The 18,384-nt window shown below is 35.8% G+C and overlaps 1 protein-coding gene across 10 annotated transcripts in view; it reads left to right on the top strand.

Moving 5' to 3' along the window:
• Window positions 1–17,694, top strand: part of ROBO1 (roundabout guidance receptor 1) — a 1,119,036-nt gene extending 1,101,342 nt beyond the window's left edge. For all 10 annotated transcript variants that reach the window (XM_032406315.1, XM_032406314.1, XM_032406316.1 and 7 more), the window contains 4 exons: window positions 628–780; window positions 7,911–8,219; window positions 14,027–14,223; window positions 15,484–17,694. In XM_032406315.1, coding sequence (XP_032262206.1) covers window positions 628–780; window positions 7,911–8,219; window positions 14,027–14,223; window positions 15,484–15,498 — 674 coding nt within the window. In that variant the 3' untranslated portion in view covers window positions 15,499–17,694. The remainder of the gene's footprint in view (window positions 1–627; window positions 781–7,910; window positions 8,220–14,026; window positions 14,224–15,483) is intronic.
• Window positions 17,695–18,384: the final 690 nt, after the last annotated feature.

The raw sequence follows: 18,384 nt of genomic DNA, 5'->3' as shown, positions 1-18,384 counted from the left end.
TAATTTTGGACAGGTCTAAATATGTGAGCTTTAATTTTAGGCCTCCTAAGGAAGAAATACCTCAGAATGTATTGATACTAGGTATCTGCCTTCAAAGAATAGCATAAAAACATATTTAATTAAAATAAGGGACATATTTAGTACTGTTCACTCTTAGAACATGAATTTCTTAGGGATTCTGGTGATTCCCTTGAGAAAACAATGTACATTGAATATACTGTGCAAAAATCTAATTAATATTTTTGTTTACTAATAACACTTTAATGAAGTTAGTTGCAAAAGTAATTGGGATGTTTAGGCACCTGGTTGGCTCAGTCTGTAATTGGGGTGTTTTTCTTTAGTAAGTGGTGTCAAGAACTTTAACAAAATAAAGGTACTATGGTTAAAAAAAAAGAGCCGGAAAAAACTTTCAGCATATTTTTTTTTTTCCAGTGGATGGATCAGGCAGAATGGCAAAAATCCTAGTATTTGCTAGAATAGTTTATTTAAAGCTATTTGTAGGAGATTATGGATGCTTCTAGTTCTAATGTTTTCTTTTTCTTATTTAATGTTATAATTAAAATTCATTGATGAGTTTGGCTCTGATTTTTCTTTTCTTTTCTTTTCTTTTTTTTTTTTTTTACTCAGGCCGCCGCCATTTTCATGCGTCCCAGTGCCCTCGACCCACAAGTCCTGTTTCTACAGACAGCAACATGAGTGCTGCTCAAATACAGAAGGCCAGACCAGCCAAGAAGCAAAAACACCAGCCAGGACATCTGCGCAGAGAAGCCTACACAGATGGTAAGTCCATTGAAATGCATGAAAACATCTATGAATCTCGCCTATTCACCCTGGCTCTCTAGGTCTAGACAATGCGTCCACTGGCATTAGAAATTACATTAAAAAGTCATTAACAGTAAGCCTTCTATTACTTAATAGCAGTGATCAACTTTCATATCTTGTCAAGCATCTTCAATACTTCTAATAAGAGTTATTTAAGAAGCTAAGAACAGTGTTTAGTTTTATTATGTTTAAAAGGTTATTTTGTTGTTGCAAACAAATAGACATCACTGTAGTTGAAGTAACGACAGAGCCTGAACCTTCATCCCATTCCCTGATAAATCTTCCCAAACGTCCTCTTTTTTTGTTTCCTTCTGGAATTTTGCATTCAAGTACAATTCAATAAACTTGTCTGAATATTAATTCTAACTATGGTGGTGTTACAGTTATTTTTGTGCACCAAAAGGCAAATCGAATCATCTTCCTTCATGCCTTCACATACAATATCGACTCTCACTGAAGAGGTAATGCTTGTATTCTCAAGGGAGCCCAGGAGAATAATGCAAACATGGTGATGTTGTTGAGAGAAAGCCTTTAATGAAAGTGCCTCAGGTGGCCCAGCATTTATTAAACCCGCCACCTTCTCGTTTTATAAACAACCCCAAGGGCTTTGTTGGAAATTCACGTAAGATAAATTCTCGCAGACTCACCCATCTTGTCAAGTTTGCTAAATTCGCTAACGGGGTGGGGGAAGAAGGGTGTCACAGACACTGTCCCCCACCTCCTGGTCCTCTCCAACCACAATCTGATTAGGACTTTCATTACCAGTCAGCAATTTTTCAAAAAGGGCATCATTTGCCATTATCATATGAAAGCCTAATATTATAGATCCTTATCCAAGGTTACAAGGAGGGTTTTCTGAGGCACTTCTCCCTGTGATTCCTGCCACTTGACAGAAAAATTTAATACAAAGCTCACAGCATGATGAGCACAAGTAATTTTGCAATGAGTGGCTGTCCATGCTATTATCTGTACTTTATTCAAAGTATTTTCTCTCACTCGCATCTATCTGATATTAGACTACATTAAATACTGGCATGACACAGCGCACCTGGGCCTCCTGGCTTCTGCCCAGGACTCTTTTGTCAGTGAAACTGAGCTGTCAGAATATTATCTGATTTTGAAGGGTTATTACAGTGGCTTTGTGCATGTTTGCTTCTGTAAAGGGACAAACACTAGGTGTAAATCCCCAAACTCTATCGGCAGTTTTACATTTATGGAACCCCCGTAATGGCATTTTACAAGTTTTATAGCTGTCCTCTCAGTTTTTATTATCTGGAAGAGAGTGCTCCTCACTGAAAAACGGGTCAAACAGCAAACCTGGATGTAAACACATCTAGGTTGAATACAAAAGGGAGAAAACCTGGCCTAAAGCTTTGTGTAGCCCTTTCCAGCTCTTATTTATACTTGTTTTGAGGGACTTCTAGCATTGAGGGATGCTTTTTCAAAATGCTTTGAATAAATACATGCCCAGTTAAAGGACGTGGTATCACAGTTATAAATTGCACTATGCTTGAAAATTGTGATCTCTGTTTATTGTACCACATTCTGCAGTACTTTCTTCAAGGTATTTAATAATTAAATGTAAATTCTAACTAATCCCTGCAGAGTAACTAGTAAACTGAATGATGAAACACTGAGGTTGTTTTTTTAACGTTAATTTTAGAAATACCAAAGAAATCTAATGAAATAAGTAAAACCAAAAAAGTTAATTTGAAATATTATTTGGATTTTTCATTGTTTATTTCATAAAAGGGATTATGCAAAATTATCCTAGGATATAAAGTAATGTGGAAGCCAATAATTATTTTCTTGAAGTCCTAAAAATAGACAAAATGGAAATATGACTAAAGTTATTTTTAAAATTTTAGCTTTAACTTCCTTTCAGCATTTTGATAACCATCTGTCTTTTAGTTATGTTTATTGTACTAAAAAGTCTTGAGTTTAATTCTGGACACTTTCTGATTTGATAAAGAGAAAATACCAAAATATGTGTTATTTTTTACATATCTGGCAATGCATATTGATGAAGTAAAATCAAGTAAATGCAAATACTTCTTCATGCATCAAATAAGAGAAATGCATATACTCTTGCTAGCAGTGGTTATGACATGGGAACACTGGGTCATTTTCTCAGAAATCGTTTTCTCAGAATACTACTGCATTTTTTGAAAAAAATTCATAGACCATTTCACGAAAAAACTCAGTGGCAGACACAATTTGTACAATTTATTAAGAAAGAGAAAGAAGAGGGGAGAAGAAGGAATTTAAAGAGCTGCCAACTGTTAAAATGTGAATTAAACATAGTAGTAAGACATGGAGGGTTTTTTTTTAATTTTTGCTTTTTAACGGTTAAAATGTCAACTATGATGGCTGAGTTTGATTATTATCAATAGACTTCTTTTGCAAACTAATTTCAGAATACAGTATCAGTCTTGAGTTTGTAGTGTCTTTACTTTGTAAATTTTGTTCGACTTCTGTATTTGCTTCATAGAACTTTTGTAAACAATATAAAGAAAGCTAAAGAGTGGCTCTGTCTGACCCGATGAAGAGTAGTTTGTGATGATCCTTGTCAGTCGGCAACTATATGAGTTTTCTAGGGCTGACATAACAAAGCACTATAAACTAGGTGGCTTAAATGACAGAAATTTATCTTCTCACAGCTCTGGAGGCTAGAAGTCCAAGATCAAGGTGTTGGCAGGGTTGGTTTCTTCTGAGGCCTTCCTCCTTGGCTCATAGATGGCGGTAGTCTCCTTGTGTATTTACTTGGTCTTTCTTCAGTCTATGTGTATGTCCTAATCTCCTCTTTGTATAAGGAAACCAGGTAGATTGGATGAAGGCTCACCCCAAGGACTCCTTTTACCTTAATTACCTCTTGAAAGACCCTATATCCAAATACCATCTCATTCTGAGGTACAGGGGGTTAGGACTTTAACATGTGAGCTTTGAGGGGACACAGTTCAGCCCATAACAGCCCTTGAGCCCCTGATCCGTGACACTGTGACCATACCTTACTCTGCAGGTAAATCCTAGGCCTCAGAGAGACCCAGGGAGTACTCAATGCACAGAGGAGTACTGTATATTATAGTCACCGTGACAGGCAGAATCTGTTTATTTATCTCATATTTGCCACTTACAAGTTTAACCCAGATGAAGGGTAGGATTAAAATATATGAATATTTATTAGTCAGAGTCTTAGCGAGTTAAAGCCAAGTGTAAGTGCATTTCTAGGACCTTCTAATAGATTCTTCCCACCCCCTCTTTTCAACCCTTTCGATACATTTACATACTTGATTTAAAAACCAAATCTACATTATTTCTCCAGCCCTACTTTTCATAAATTATAAATTCACCACCCTCTTTGGAATGATGTTATTTTGACTTGATTTATCATTAATTACAAGGTCTTGGGACTTCAAGCAGCTAAGTAAATAGAGTGCCGGATCTCCATAGTGAGTTAATGCTGGCAGAATTGTCTGCATGCATGTGCTCTGACATTTTACTTTATATACATTATACTGCTTTTGGAAAGTATTGTATAAAGAATGATGTTTGTGTGATTATATAAGGTGTCTATACATATATATATATGTAAAACAGGTCCATGATCCTATTTGTTAAATCCAATTTGAGCTACTGTTGGTATGTACTGGGTGAAAGTCCTATTTATCACTATGTGAAATACAGAATTGTTCATAATACAATGATCCCTGCTTTGACACAGTAATTATTTTATAATACCTAAAAAAATTTATTTGGTAACCTATTTGTATGAGAAATAAAACCTACAAGCATTTGCCTCTCACCATCAACTGGATACAGAAGCAATTGTTACATACAGGAAGTTAGAACTCTTAAAATTACTACGGGGTTCTCTTCTCGTTTTCGACCTGTGTTATAGAGCATCTGGGAATAGATTTTGTCTCGAGAGTCACATATTCCCAAGATTTTATATGCTTTTATAATAGTGGTAATCATCAGCTTTGGTAATCTGATGAACCCAGACATTTTATGATTTGTTGATAGTGGCAGTTACTTTCTGCCCGCTTGATAATCTGTGTTTGCAATTTGGGGTTGAAGTCTATAGCAAGGAGATAGTGCGGAAATGAGCCTGCAGGCCCTCACTCCATCTGCTGCCAGGTATGTTCTGAATTAGATTTTTCTCCTTTCGTTGCCAGTCCCAGGCTCAGTCTGAACTTAGAACTGCTCTGCCTCTTGGGTCACTTGGCTTTAAGCCACTCAGTACAGTCTGTTTTCTTAACTATCTCTTTTTGGTTATTTTTAATAAACAAGTAGCAGAGGAAGGAGGACTCTCATGATAGTACCTTTTTTTTAAGTATTGGGTTGTTGTTTTTTTTCTTAAATACATTAAAGTAGTAAAGAGGAAAACCAGGCACAATGACAATGGTAATATATGTTGTAAGGCAAAAAAAAAAATTTTTGATTTTATAAAATCAGGCGAAAATTATTGCCATCGGCTGCACTTTGGTTACCATTTTAGGTAATGTTTAGAGGCTATTTATATGAAACTAGAACACAATGAGCCATGAGAACGAACAACAACAAAAAAATACAAGTAAAAGTTGGACCGCTTTTAATAATGGAGTCCTAACTAAAATAGCTGGTAAGAAGACAGTACCTCAAGCTCTCTGCTTTCAAAGACCAATACGATGAATTCTAATGCCTTAGTTTTAGTATATAATGTCAAAAGACTATTAGTTTAAAAAAGACCTACACCTATTTATGGAACAAAAATGATTAATTCTTGGGGCTCCTGGGTGGCTCAGTCAGTTAGGCATCTGACTCTTTGTTTCAGCTCAGGTTGTGATCTGGAGGTGGTGTTATCGAGCCCCACATCGGGCTCTGTGCTGAGTGCAGAGTCTGCATTCTCTCTCCCCCGCCCCCCCCCCACTCTTTCACTCTCTCCGTCTCTCAAATAAATAAATAAAATCTTAAATAAAAAAAGAACTCCTAAGGCATAATTTTAATACTCAAGAATTTCTCATGCTAGTATATGTAAATGACAGTGGAACATTGTCAGTAATAGTAAACTATATGGAAACAACCTAAATATTCCTCTGTGAGGATTGGCTAAATAAATAATGATACATTCATTCAACAGAGCATTATACAAACTTTTCAAAAAAAGAGCAGAGCTGTATGTACATATAGGGAAATGTATACAACTACACAGGTGAAAAAAAAATGTAATTCTACCTATGTCAATAAGAGAGGAAAGTGCATATTTGTGTGTGGTACTTTTCAGCAGACCTCCACATAAGGGTGGGCAGAGAGGCACTATACAGCCCTAGGGGTGGCCATTTTATATAGTCCCTGATGCGAATGATGATCCCTGGATTTATGCAGCTTGGTAGGCCTGATTTGTGTGTATAAATCATTTCTGGAATGATCTATAGAAAAATATTCAAACTGATTACCTCCACATTATCAATACTGAGGATTTGAAATGGGGAGGGAAAGACATGAAGGGTTGTACTTTCAAGTTCTTACGTACTTTTGATTTATTTTTAGCATGTAAATGTGGGTTTTTTGCTGAAAATGTTAATTTTTTGCTCCTAAGCATTTAATACATGTTTTATAAATGCTTTTTAGTTGACTTATTCTATCACCTAGATATTGCTCTCCAAATATGAAAACATTACCATTTTTGAAGTCATGACTGAAAAAACCATGCTGATAATTCCCAACTCTCAGTATCTCTGGGTCTTGACCTCTCTTGAAACTCAGATTTTATGTACAGAAATCTGTTGGACATCTCGTCTAGGCGCCTCCTCTCCACTTTTCTAAAACTGAACTGATACTCTTCCTCTGCAGGCCATCCATCTCTTCCTCATCCCCTCCTTCCTTATTTTCAGTGAAGTTTCTCTCATCTGCCTAGTCAACTATAGCAAAATTCCTAAAAGTCATCTTAGAATCTTTCCTTTCCTTCCTCTACTATATTCAATTGATCATTAAATAATATTGATTTTTCTTCCTTAAGATCTCTCAAATACATCGCCTCATCTGAACAGCCGCCAATACAGTTCCATCCCCTATCATTACTTATCTGAGCTATAACAATAACCTCTTGCCCTCCTGGATTCAAGCCTTTCCTTTTAATTCATCCTCCATACTAAAGGCAAAACAAACTAAAGCTGAAATCTCTTCATATTCTTCTACTAAGTTACCAACTATTATTAGGATATCTATTTCTGCCCCCTGGAATGTACATAGGAGTCAAGGATAGCACCCCTTAAAGAAAATAAATTTTTTAGATATCAAATTTTTACCTACTTTTATCCTTAAGTATGTCTATAAGAAGTTGAAATATATGTAATGTCCAGTTATATAGATATATATGTGTGTGTGTTATATATATAATTATATATATATACATTAACATATATATATAATGTATAATGAAAGATAGATAGATGACACTAACTTATATTTATACCAGAGATTATCTGATTTAAAAACTCTGGGTGCAGAGACCCCATCAATTAATGGTAGATTATAAACACAAAATAGAATGAAATGGTATAAAGAATACTGAACCAGAGATTAAGAATCTAAGGGCATTGGTCCTGGTTCTGATCATATCTCGATTTGAGATTGAAAAATAACTTAAGGTCTATGTGTTTGAGTTTCCCTTCTTACAGAATGAGAAGGGATTTAGGCTAGATTAGAGGTGGCAAATAGGTCTCAACTCAAGTGCCAACCTCAACCAATTTGAAGTGGTTGCCTGAAGAGTAAGGGTATGCATTTGGGACCATCAACATTATGCCGAAATCAATTAAGAAGGTGTGTCATGGTTGGGGGAGAGAAAGTGATAGCATATATGCCCATATTAGCTATCCCAAGAGTAGATAATCTTTAAATCCCGGCTCTAGGATTCAATATTTTTCTGCCATATAACAATGAGAATACATTGAAATTGTTGATCTTCTTTGTTCCTTGGTTACCTTCAATTGTTCCAGTTCCTTTAAGATATATTATCTCACAATTGAATGTGACTCCAATGCTAATATTAATATTTTAAAATTTCATAAGAGGCAGACTTTTACAGTATTTTCAATATTTCTTTCTAGATCTTCCACCTCCTCCAGTGCCACCACCTGCTATAAAGTCACCCACTGTCCAGTCCAAGGCACAGCTGGAGGTGCGACCTGTAATGGTGCCAAAACTCCCTTCTATAGAAGCAAGAACAGACAGATCATCAGATAGAAAAGTAGGCAGTTACAAGGGGAGAGAAGTATTGGATGGAAGACAAGTTGCTGATATGAGAACCAATCCGGGTGATACCAGGGAAGCACAGGAACAGCAAAATGATGGGAAAGGACGAGGAAATAAGGCAGCAAAACGAGACCTTCCACCAGCAAAGACTCACCTCATCCAAGGTACTCATTTATTCAAACAGCAAATAAATACAGATTGAACATATGTTTGCAAGTTGCACTGTTAGGTTCTCTTAGGCCATATGGAAAGTGATAAGATTTAGAAATTTAGTCTCTAATGGAGGAGACAAGCATGTACTCAAATAATTTTAATATAATTAAATTAAATTAAATATGTAACATTATATAAGACTTCCTTGGACAGTGCCAGTTGAGTTGGGTTTTAAAGGAAAGCATGATTCTAACAGGTTAAACAGAGAGAAGGGGATAGCAGGTAAAGGAAGTAGGTGGAAAAAAAAACATGTGAATGTAAAAACAAATGTTTGGTGAACATTGATTCCTAGTTTGGCCAGACACGAATAGTGAAAGATAAAACTAGAGAGGTCATTGGGCCAGATTGGGAAGGCTGGGAATATGATCTAGAGTGTGGGATTTATGATATAGGCAGTGGTAAGCCAGGAAAGAATTTTGAACAAGAAATGACAGAATCAGATTTTTAGAAAAATAACTGGCAGCACTCTATGTGAAGGAAGAGGCATTGGACTTGTGTAGATGAAGGTACCAGATCATTGTAAAATATCTAGGTATAAACTATGAAAACACTGAATTAAAATAGTTGTGTGGAAAAAGGAGAAAACAGCCTACATTAGCATTTCAGAGATAGAACCAGTGGTGACTAATCGAAAGTAGAAAAATAGAATGAAATTATGGGGGCGCCTGGGTGGCTCAGTCGTTAAGCGTCTGCCTTCGGCTCAGGTCATGATCCCAGGGTCCTGGGATTGAGCCCCACGTTGGGCTCCCTGCTCAGCGGGAAGCCTGCTTCTCCCTCTCCCCCTGCTTGTGTTCCCGCTCTCGCTGTGACTCTTTCTGTCAAATAAATAAATAAAATCTTAAAAAAAAAAAAAAAAAGAATGAAATTATGGAGTGAAGCAAAAGTTACTCAAATGTTAATTAGATGGCCCTGTTGGCTAGTGGAACCTAATTGTACTAACCAATGTAGAGAAAAAGAAAAAAAAAAAATAAACAGAAAAGATGTCTTAGGGAAAAGAATTTCAATTTTGAATGAATTAAGGTGCTGATAAGAGCAGAGATATGAAGAAAATCAGTAAGACTTTAGAGAACTAAGTTTAAAGATCAGGAGAAAGGTTGTGAGTAGAGAGGGGGTTTTAGAAACAGCAACATGGAGGGGAAAATTATATGAGTTACAAAGGCTAAATTATCAGCAGTGATACACTGGTTAATGTTGAACAATCAATTCTCTGGGAGGAAAGCAAAGCAAAATCCTAATTTGTAGCCATTTACTCACTTCAATTGGGTAGTTAGTTCCAAGATGACTGGTTTCAATCTGCTAATACGAAGTTAGTGAAAGTGGAGTTGGGAAGACTTGGGTACTCTTTTTTTTTTGAGAACATGTGAGCTAACTCCAACACACCAATAATCAGCAGTGATTATATTCAAAGGTTAAGCACAAGAATGACTTTCTATAGTGGAAATTGAGATGGATCTACCAAGAAATATAAAATAATCAGGATCTCCAAGCCAGAGAGAATAGTATCCTAGAAAGAATGGAGGAGGAAATTTTAAGATAGAAAGAAGTCTAAAATGCCACCCAGAAGTAAAAGTTGGGTGTCAACAGGAGGTGGGGGCTGGGGGAAAAACACATGAGGATTTTGCAATATGTTATTTGTGGGTGGTATTCAAAAGAATTGTTTTTAGTATTGTAGTCAAAATAGAAGCCAGACTGTAGGGGGTTGTAAAGTAAATGGAAATTGTGGAAGGGAGGTGATGAGCTCTTTTCAGAAGGTTGGGAAGAGGAGACATTGGGAACGAGTTTGCCGGGAAGGCAGAATTTGTAGAAATGCTTTAGGATAGGATTATTAGAGACGAAAGAGAAGAAGCCATTTAGGAGAAAGAAACACAAAAAAGGGAGAGATTGATGGAAGAGTCTGAAAAGAGTGTTAGGGAAAGGAATCTTAGAAGCCTGTAGGGGGCAGGCACTTCAACTACTACTGTATTTTAATAGATATATTGCAGTAAGATTAGACATTAATCTCTTGTTCTGTTTATTATGAGCCCCTGGTCATTAGCAACTTTCTTTCAAAATGGGAGTCAGTTTCACTCTGTTCTGTGACAGGAAGCCTGAACTAATCCAGGCATGGACTCAGCAGTAAAGTGATAAGTAAAAGTACCCTTCAGGCAGATGCCTCTGCTATGTGACCGCAAAGTACTTGGTGTTATCACCACAATCCAAAGTTTGAAAAACAGCCTTTTTATCAGTTAAGCAAAAAGTGATCTGGCTCTGAACTTTTGACCCATACTGTACTCCCAGTAGTGGGATTTATAAATATAATGTCATGACATATATTATGAAGTTTATATGTGGCCTGAAAGTATAGACCGATTTGCTGCTACAAGTAAGCTTTCTCTAAAGCATTGGGATTCTTCAGGAGAAGATTTTACAAACCAAAATGAAATTATTTTATTAATCTTTAGAAATTTAATAAGTTGTCCTTTGTATTATAAAAATATTTCTAACTAAAGAACTATTACTGGAACTATTAATCTAGAAACAAGGAACCTTATTTCATGGAAAGCACTGAGATACACTGACGAGATTATTATTTTGAAGGTCTTACTTTCCCAAATTGTTATTTGAAGCATAACCCTATGTATATGTGTCATTAAATGATCATTTCTACGCATTGCTATAATTTTCACCTTCATAGTTCAGTTGACATTATTTAAAATGAAAGAGGCACCCTGATTTACATGTGTAATGAATGGTCATTTTTAATTAAAGAGAGTGGTCTTCAAGACTTGAATGACTGAGCTTTTTGCTGACATTTATCTCAATTAGTTCAATTTATTTTTACATATATTAAACATCCACTGTGTTATAAAGCCTTGTACTGGTCCTGATATTTATGTGCAAACATGAACCTTGACCTCATGAAGCTTATAGTCAGAGACAGAGATAGGTATCTATACGTTTATAGATATACTCATATTTGGTATAATGTTTATGATACTATAGTTGAGAGTCCAAAGAAGGGACAGTTAGCCCAGGCTTGTGGGGTATGTAAGGTAAAGAAAGACTTCTTGATCTTTCTTCATGGAAATGATGAATAAGCTGAGTGCTCAGGATGGGTGAAATTTAACTTGGGTAAGAAAAGTGGATAGGTTATTCTGTCAGAGAAACTCAGCATGAAAAGCTCTGAGGTACATTGAGAAGATTATAAGAAATTCAGTGTTACTAGATAATAAAGGTGGCCAAAGGGGAAGCTCTGGGGGTAAATGAAAGTCTAAGTCATAGAGTGCCTGTAGTTCCTACAAGAAGGCAGCTGAGTGAATATGGTTTAGAGAGGAATGACTTGAGGCAGGGATCTATTAGTAGATATTTACAACACCTGGAGAAGAGATGCAGTGGATACAAACCAGGCTATAGGAGCAGAGAGGAATGAATGGGAAAATTCAAAATTTAACAATTTTTAGTGTTAAAAATCAGGCTCACTTGTGTATATTTGAATGTGTGGAAGAAGTACATTTAAGGAGTACTGGAAAGTGGTTGGAAGGGAGGGAAGACTCTAAAATAATTTCAGTTTTCTATATTTGTTGTCCTAATGATTAGTATTGTCATTAACTATATTAGGGAATACAGAGATGAAAGAAAGACATGATGAGGTCAATGTTCGACATACTGAGTTTGAGGGATACTTAAGAGGTAGTGTTCAACATAGATCAGGAGTTGCAGATATAAATTAATGATTTGTCATGATAAAATATTAATTAAATCTACTCATTCATTCACTCAAAACTATTTATCAATGACCTATTACATGTCAAGCTGAGAGTATATCAAAACACAAAACACTGAAAAATACCTGCCCCCATGACAGTTACAATCTAGAAAAGGTTACAGTCTGTGAGAATAGATTAAATTTCCCAAAGTGAGTGGGAAAAAGAATGTATATATACACTACGCTAAGTGTTTAAACCTGCAATATGTAAGATGTACTGCATTAAGAAGAGCCCACAGGAGACTGGCCAGGAAGGGAGGAGAACTAGAAGCTGGGAACAGTGATGTTTAAACTGATGGTGGTTTCCAGATGAAGGGCAGTGACAAGTCCAGAGACATAAGGGCTGAAACATGATGAGCATTATCAAAGTCCACAGTGAATTTTCTCTCCCATTGTAGTAATGTGGGCATGGATAGATTTCCATGGGATTCAGAGTAAACAGGAGTTGTTTCTACTAGTATTGAGTCTAAATTGCTTTAAGAAGCTTTGGTGAGCTGTAAGGACAGGAAGAAGGTATTGATTCATGTAGAGCACAGGCTTAAGGGGAAATTTTGATCGAGAGAGAGATTTTATATTGTAGCCTGACAAAAACTAAAGTTAATAGAGAGAAAAAGATTGATGGAACAGGGACAGAAGATGAAGGTGACAGGATTCTTAATGCTGTGAAGCAAGGGTACAGGAACCAGGAACAGTGGTCTTGATGGACTGTGAGACCCCAGTGAGTCTGAATCTGGATGAGGGGTGGAAATTGTGATGAGTAGAATAGAAGGAGAAAGATGCCATCAAGGAGGACTAAAAAGGTGACATAGGTAGACTGGTTTGGCCCTCCCAGGAGGAGAATGTTTTGTGCAAAGGTCAGGGAGTATTAACTTAGAATGGGTGCTGGTTGGGCTAGAGGTGAGCCTTCCTCACTCTACTGCAGAGAACTTCAGTGGAAACCTCTGGGGAAATCAGATTTCATTCAGGCAGCATGGACATTGGAGGAAGTATTTGGGGAAGGAAAAAAATGCTTGAAGAAGAGTTGGTTTTTCATGTGTTTGGTGTCCAAAGGGTAGAGTGGACAGGCTGTGGAGAGAAGTGAGCGGCTGAAAGATGCATCGGTATAAGCAGCACCAAATTAAAAGCAGTATGGAGGGACGCCTGGGTGGCTCAGTTGGTTAAGTGTCTGCCTTCGGCTCAGGTCATGAACCCAGGGTCCTGGGATTGAGTCCTGCATAGGGCTCCTTGCTCAGTGGGGAGCCTGCTTCTCCCTCTGCCTTCCGCACTCCCTGCTTATGTGCTCTCTCTCTCTGACAAGTAAATAAATAAAATCTTTTTAAATAAATAAATAAAAGCAGTATGGAGATAGAAATTCAGGAGATGGCATTTAATTAGAATGGCTTTGTGTTTTGAGCTAGAAACAATGGCAGGCTTCTGAGATTCAGGGCTCCACAATGTAAATACGATGTTGAAATGGAGGATGATATCTTGGTGTCTGGAAAGTGAACCTGGGCTTGGTTCTGTTTTGGTAATTTGAGGAAACTGGGCTTTGTTTCTATCAATGCCTTGAAATCTTCATAGTTTGCATAGGGATTTCACTATCCCCTCTGTTTTCACAACAACAGTAGGAGCTCCTCTGGGTGTAGATATTATTAATGCTTTTTTAGAAAAGTGGAAACTAAAGCCTAAAATAATTGGAGATCACATAGTGAAGGATAGGACTGGAAGCTAAGTCTGACTCCAAGTTTGGTTTACCTCTTCTAATGATGTTGGTCCCGAGTGAGTTTGAGGTAGGCAAGAGCTTGTGGAGTGAAATCAACTTGAAGGCCAACCACTACCAGAAAAGACAACAAGGGTTGTTATTTTCTTTTTCAGGACAGTGCTGCCTTTTTAATTATTGTTATAAAATATCCTCATTTATTCCTCAAAAATACTGATGCTTCCTCATTCAGAATTACAGACATAAGTGTGTTACATTATGCCTTGAAAATGTACAATGGTGTTCATATACACTTATTATATTTCATTACACAGAGGATATTCTACCTTACTGTAGACCTACTTTTCCTACATCCAATAATCCCAGAGATCCTAGTTCTTCAAGCTCAATGTCATCAAGAGGATCAGGAAGCAGACAAAGAGAACAAGCAAATGTAGGTCGAAGAAATATTGCAGAAATGCAAGTTCTTGGAGGATATGAAAGGGGAGAAGATAATAATGAAGAATTAGAGGTATCTATAACTTTTTTCCAAGTTTCTCAGCATTATACTGGTTGTTATATCAGCCTCAAAGTCAGGAATATTTATCAGTCTACAGAAATGTTACTGTTTTAGCACAAATCCTAATGTTAGTGATGCCAGAGACTGAAATTCTGTGAATTTAATGATTTCCCTGAAATGTGTTCCAAAGTTGTAAATGGTGATAATAGTTTCTTTTTAGATCTAGAGGGCGTATTCATCTGCAGATATTCAGATAAGAAATTTATATGGCAATCATGTTGTTAGGAAATAAGAACTATTTATCCAGATAATATATTGCATAGTATTATATTATAGGTTATAAAAACCAGTAAGGTGACAGAGTTATCAGGATTTGAATGAAGGTGCTTAGCCTATGTTATCGGCCACCGAGTAATCACTGGGGTTAATCTGACTGATTTGACCAACTATCTTCCACCTTCATTCTTCTGAAAATGAGAACCTGATCCTCGACTCTAACCTTCCTGGATGGAGGAGTACACTTTTTGAGTCAAATATATACTTCTCTGTTGGAATTTATAGATAGTGATACAAGATAGAATTGACAGTACGTCATATCACAAAATCACCTCCTATTTTTTTAAGACAGTGTTTTCCCCATTTAATTAAAAAAAATAAAGTTGAGGGCAAATTTCTCTTCTTACAAATATATTTAATCCCAAGTAGATTGTTAAATGAATGTTAAACTGAACTTTGAAAAATAGAAGATGAAACATTTTAAGGAATGATGTCTAATTGAATTTTCTGTAATCCCAAAACATTTTGATTTTGACATTTAAAATAGGAAGACTTTCTTCTTACAGTTGTTATGAGAAGTTGTTTTATAAGTTCTTTTGTTTATTTGTTTTTTTTTTTTCTTTAAGTAAGAGAACCTTTTTGGAGGATAAAAAGTCATCATACATAACTCTAATAACCATTTTGAACTACAATGTTGAGTTGGGGCTATGGAGAGTAGAGAAATCCTCCTTCTACTGCTCCTCTTTCCCCTACCCCACAAGCCCCAATACCCAGACATTGCACAGAACACAGTATGGTACTTGCAGAGAACTATTGCATTTTCTATCAAAACCAGCTAACGACAAATGAATGAGTTGCCGTGAGCACTTTCTAACATATGCCGGGGAATGAATGAAGAAATATCAACTGTAGGGTTGAAAACATATAAATCAACGAAACTCTAAAACTGTACTCTAAGATTTATTTTCAAATTTAACAAACACTTTTCTCTTACAGGAAACTGAAAGCTGAAAACAACCAGAGAGGCTTGTGAGATCTAATGTGAAAATTATCACTCAAGATGCCTCATGTCTGATGACACATGACGCCAGATAAAATGTTCAGTGCAATCAGAGTGTAAAAATTGTCATTTTTATTCCTCTTATTGGAATACCATTTTTAAAAATTTTATTGGAGTTTTATTGTGTTGTTTGATCTTTATTCTGAATGAAGAACTTCCCTATTCCCCTCGCTGTTGGAACAAACCATTACACCTTACTTCCAGCAAGGGAAATATTTGACTTCTTGCTTCAGTCATCAGCCAGCAAGAGAGAATGACATAGTTCTTTTGCATTTTGCCCCCGAGATATGGCATTGCACTGCTTATATACCAAGCCAATTTTTAGCAAAGTATTGATCAAAGATACAAAATTGATTAATCAACCTCATGCCAAGGGCTGTCAAGATAAAATCTTTCTATAACCAACTGCTAAATGCAAATTAAAACATACTTCATTTTAACATGATTTTCCAATCAGTCTTTCATACCACCCTCTGCTGGGAGAAAATAAAATATAACAAATTCAGAACAACCACAAATCAATTTGAATGGGGTAGAAATGTTGTAAATATATGCTCTTTGCAACCCCTGGTGGTACTTTATTTTGTCTTCATTTCAATCATTGAAGTATATTCTTCTTGGAAATATACTTTTGGATAAGTAGGGGTAAGCCAGTTGGATCTCTGGTTGTCTAGTCATTGTCATAAGTAAGCCTAGCAAAAAACCTTGTTCTATTTTTCAATCAAATGCAATTATAAATGCATATCACAAAAAATGGATGTTTTTAATGACCAATTGAATAAGGACATCCCTATCTTAACTGGCCTAAATTTCTTCTGGTAGTGTCAGTTCAACTTTCAGAAGTGCCACTTAAGGAAGTTTGATTTTTGTTTTTGTAATGCACTGTTTTTAATCTTTTTTTTTTTTTTTTTTGGTTTTAAAAGCACAATCACTAAACTTTATTTGTAAACCATTGTAACTATTAACCTTTTTTGTCTTATTGAAAAAAAAATGTTGAGAAGCGTTTTTAACCTGTTTTGTTCATGCTCTATGTTTGTATTTGGAATATTTGAATGATGACAGATGGTGAAGTAACGTGCGTACTTTATTGTGGGCCATGAACAATGGTTCTTACTTTTCCTGGACTTAAAGAAAAAAAGGTTTAAGTTTGTTGTGGCCAATGTTGAAACTTATAAGAGTTTCTTATAAGTTCAAAGAGAGGCATTACTTGCTTTGAATTGCCAAATGATGCCCTCTGACTGTAGATTTTTATCCTTTTTTGTCGTTATATGAATTTCATTGACTTGATAATTGGTGCTATTTGAGGAAAAAAATATATACATTTATTCATACACAGGTATCAGGCCTGACCCCACTGGAAAACAAAGCCAAACAAAACTGAACCACAAAAAAAAAGCTGGTGTTCACCAAAAACTAAATGTGTTCACTTAGATAATTTGAAAGTTACATAGAAAGGGTGTGCAGTACTAAGGGAACAATCCATGTGATTAATGTTTTCATTATGTTCATGTAAGAAACCTCTTATTTTTAGCCATAATTTTGCATACTGAAAACCAATAATCAGAAAAGTAATTTTGTCACATTATTTATTAAAAATGTTCTCAAATACATCATTCTTTCTTGTGTTGATTTCTTTTGTTTTTTCATTGTGTGATCAAATTTATTCCATTTAATCACAAAGTTGTGCTGTCTTAACATTTCACCACTATAGTATCAGATGAGTGAAAATTCTGAACAACCAGGCTTTACTTATAAGGAAAAATTCTCATTTTACTCCATGGAAATTAAAGATATAAGATCAATCAAAACCTAGAAGGCATTTGATCATAGAATACCATTTTAATATTAAGGAAGCACTAAAATGTTTATTTGTGTGTATCTGAATTTCAGGTAACCCATATTTGTAAAGTTTGGACCACTTATGTTCCATCAGAAAAAAAATTATATTACCCAAAATATGTTAGTAATTATCTGCTTTCTTGTTTACAAATTCATGTAAAATTTTAACAGTTCTATACCTACCATACATTGGGTTGAACATTGTTAAGTTTATTAGATTAGGGTCAGCATATTCCAGTATTAACTTTGGTTGGATGAGATGAGCAATAGAATCTAGTGAAGGTTTTTTCCTATGATATATATATATGTGTGTGTGTGTATATATATATATATATATATCATAATGTATATGACTATATATATGTGTGTGTGTATATATATATATATATATATATATATATATATATAGTTAAATTTTGTGTTGATCACAATTTGAAAAACTGGAAAAATTTTGGACAACAAAAAAGAAGGGGGATGTATTTTGAAGGTTAATTTTACAAAAATGAAGTAATCACCAGCATCTACTTAGGTCCATAGGTCAAGAAGTCAGTTTCCAACTATTTCAAGGGAAACATTGGAGAGACATGTTTAATGGCCTAATTTTTCTCTTCCCCTGTTGAGGTGACTATAAGTTAGTCTCTATTTATTTATAGCATGTGATATACATGCAAATTATGTGTATCAGAGGGCTTGGGTTTGAGTCCTGGTTTTGTCACAAGCTCTGTTTCCCTGGACACATTCCTTAACCTCTAAGTCTCAGGTTTCTCCACCTGTGAATTCAGTAATGCCTACCTCTTGGAGCTGCTGTCATGATTTAGTGAGTTAATGTATATGACGTGGACTCTGTAAACCCCCCCAAACAATATAAGGTATTGTATTTATAGACTGAAATTCACTGCACACATTCTATCCTCACTTTTCACATGTCGTTTGTTCCTAAAAACTTGCAGAGTTAAAAACCTATCAAAGTGTAAGCGTGGTACGAGGAGGGGGATGGT

The sequence above is a fragment of the Phoca vitulina genome, unplaced genomic scaffold (assembly GCF_004348235.1).
Source record: "Phoca vitulina isolate PV1807 unplaced genomic scaffold, GSC_HSeal_1.0 scaffold8, whole genome shotgun sequence".
Classification (NCBI taxonomy): domain Eukaryota; kingdom Metazoa; phylum Chordata; class Mammalia; order Carnivora; family Phocidae; genus Phoca; species Phoca vitulina.
Note: the sequence above shows the minus strand (reverse complement) of the source record. Positions and strands in the feature narration are given on the sequence as shown.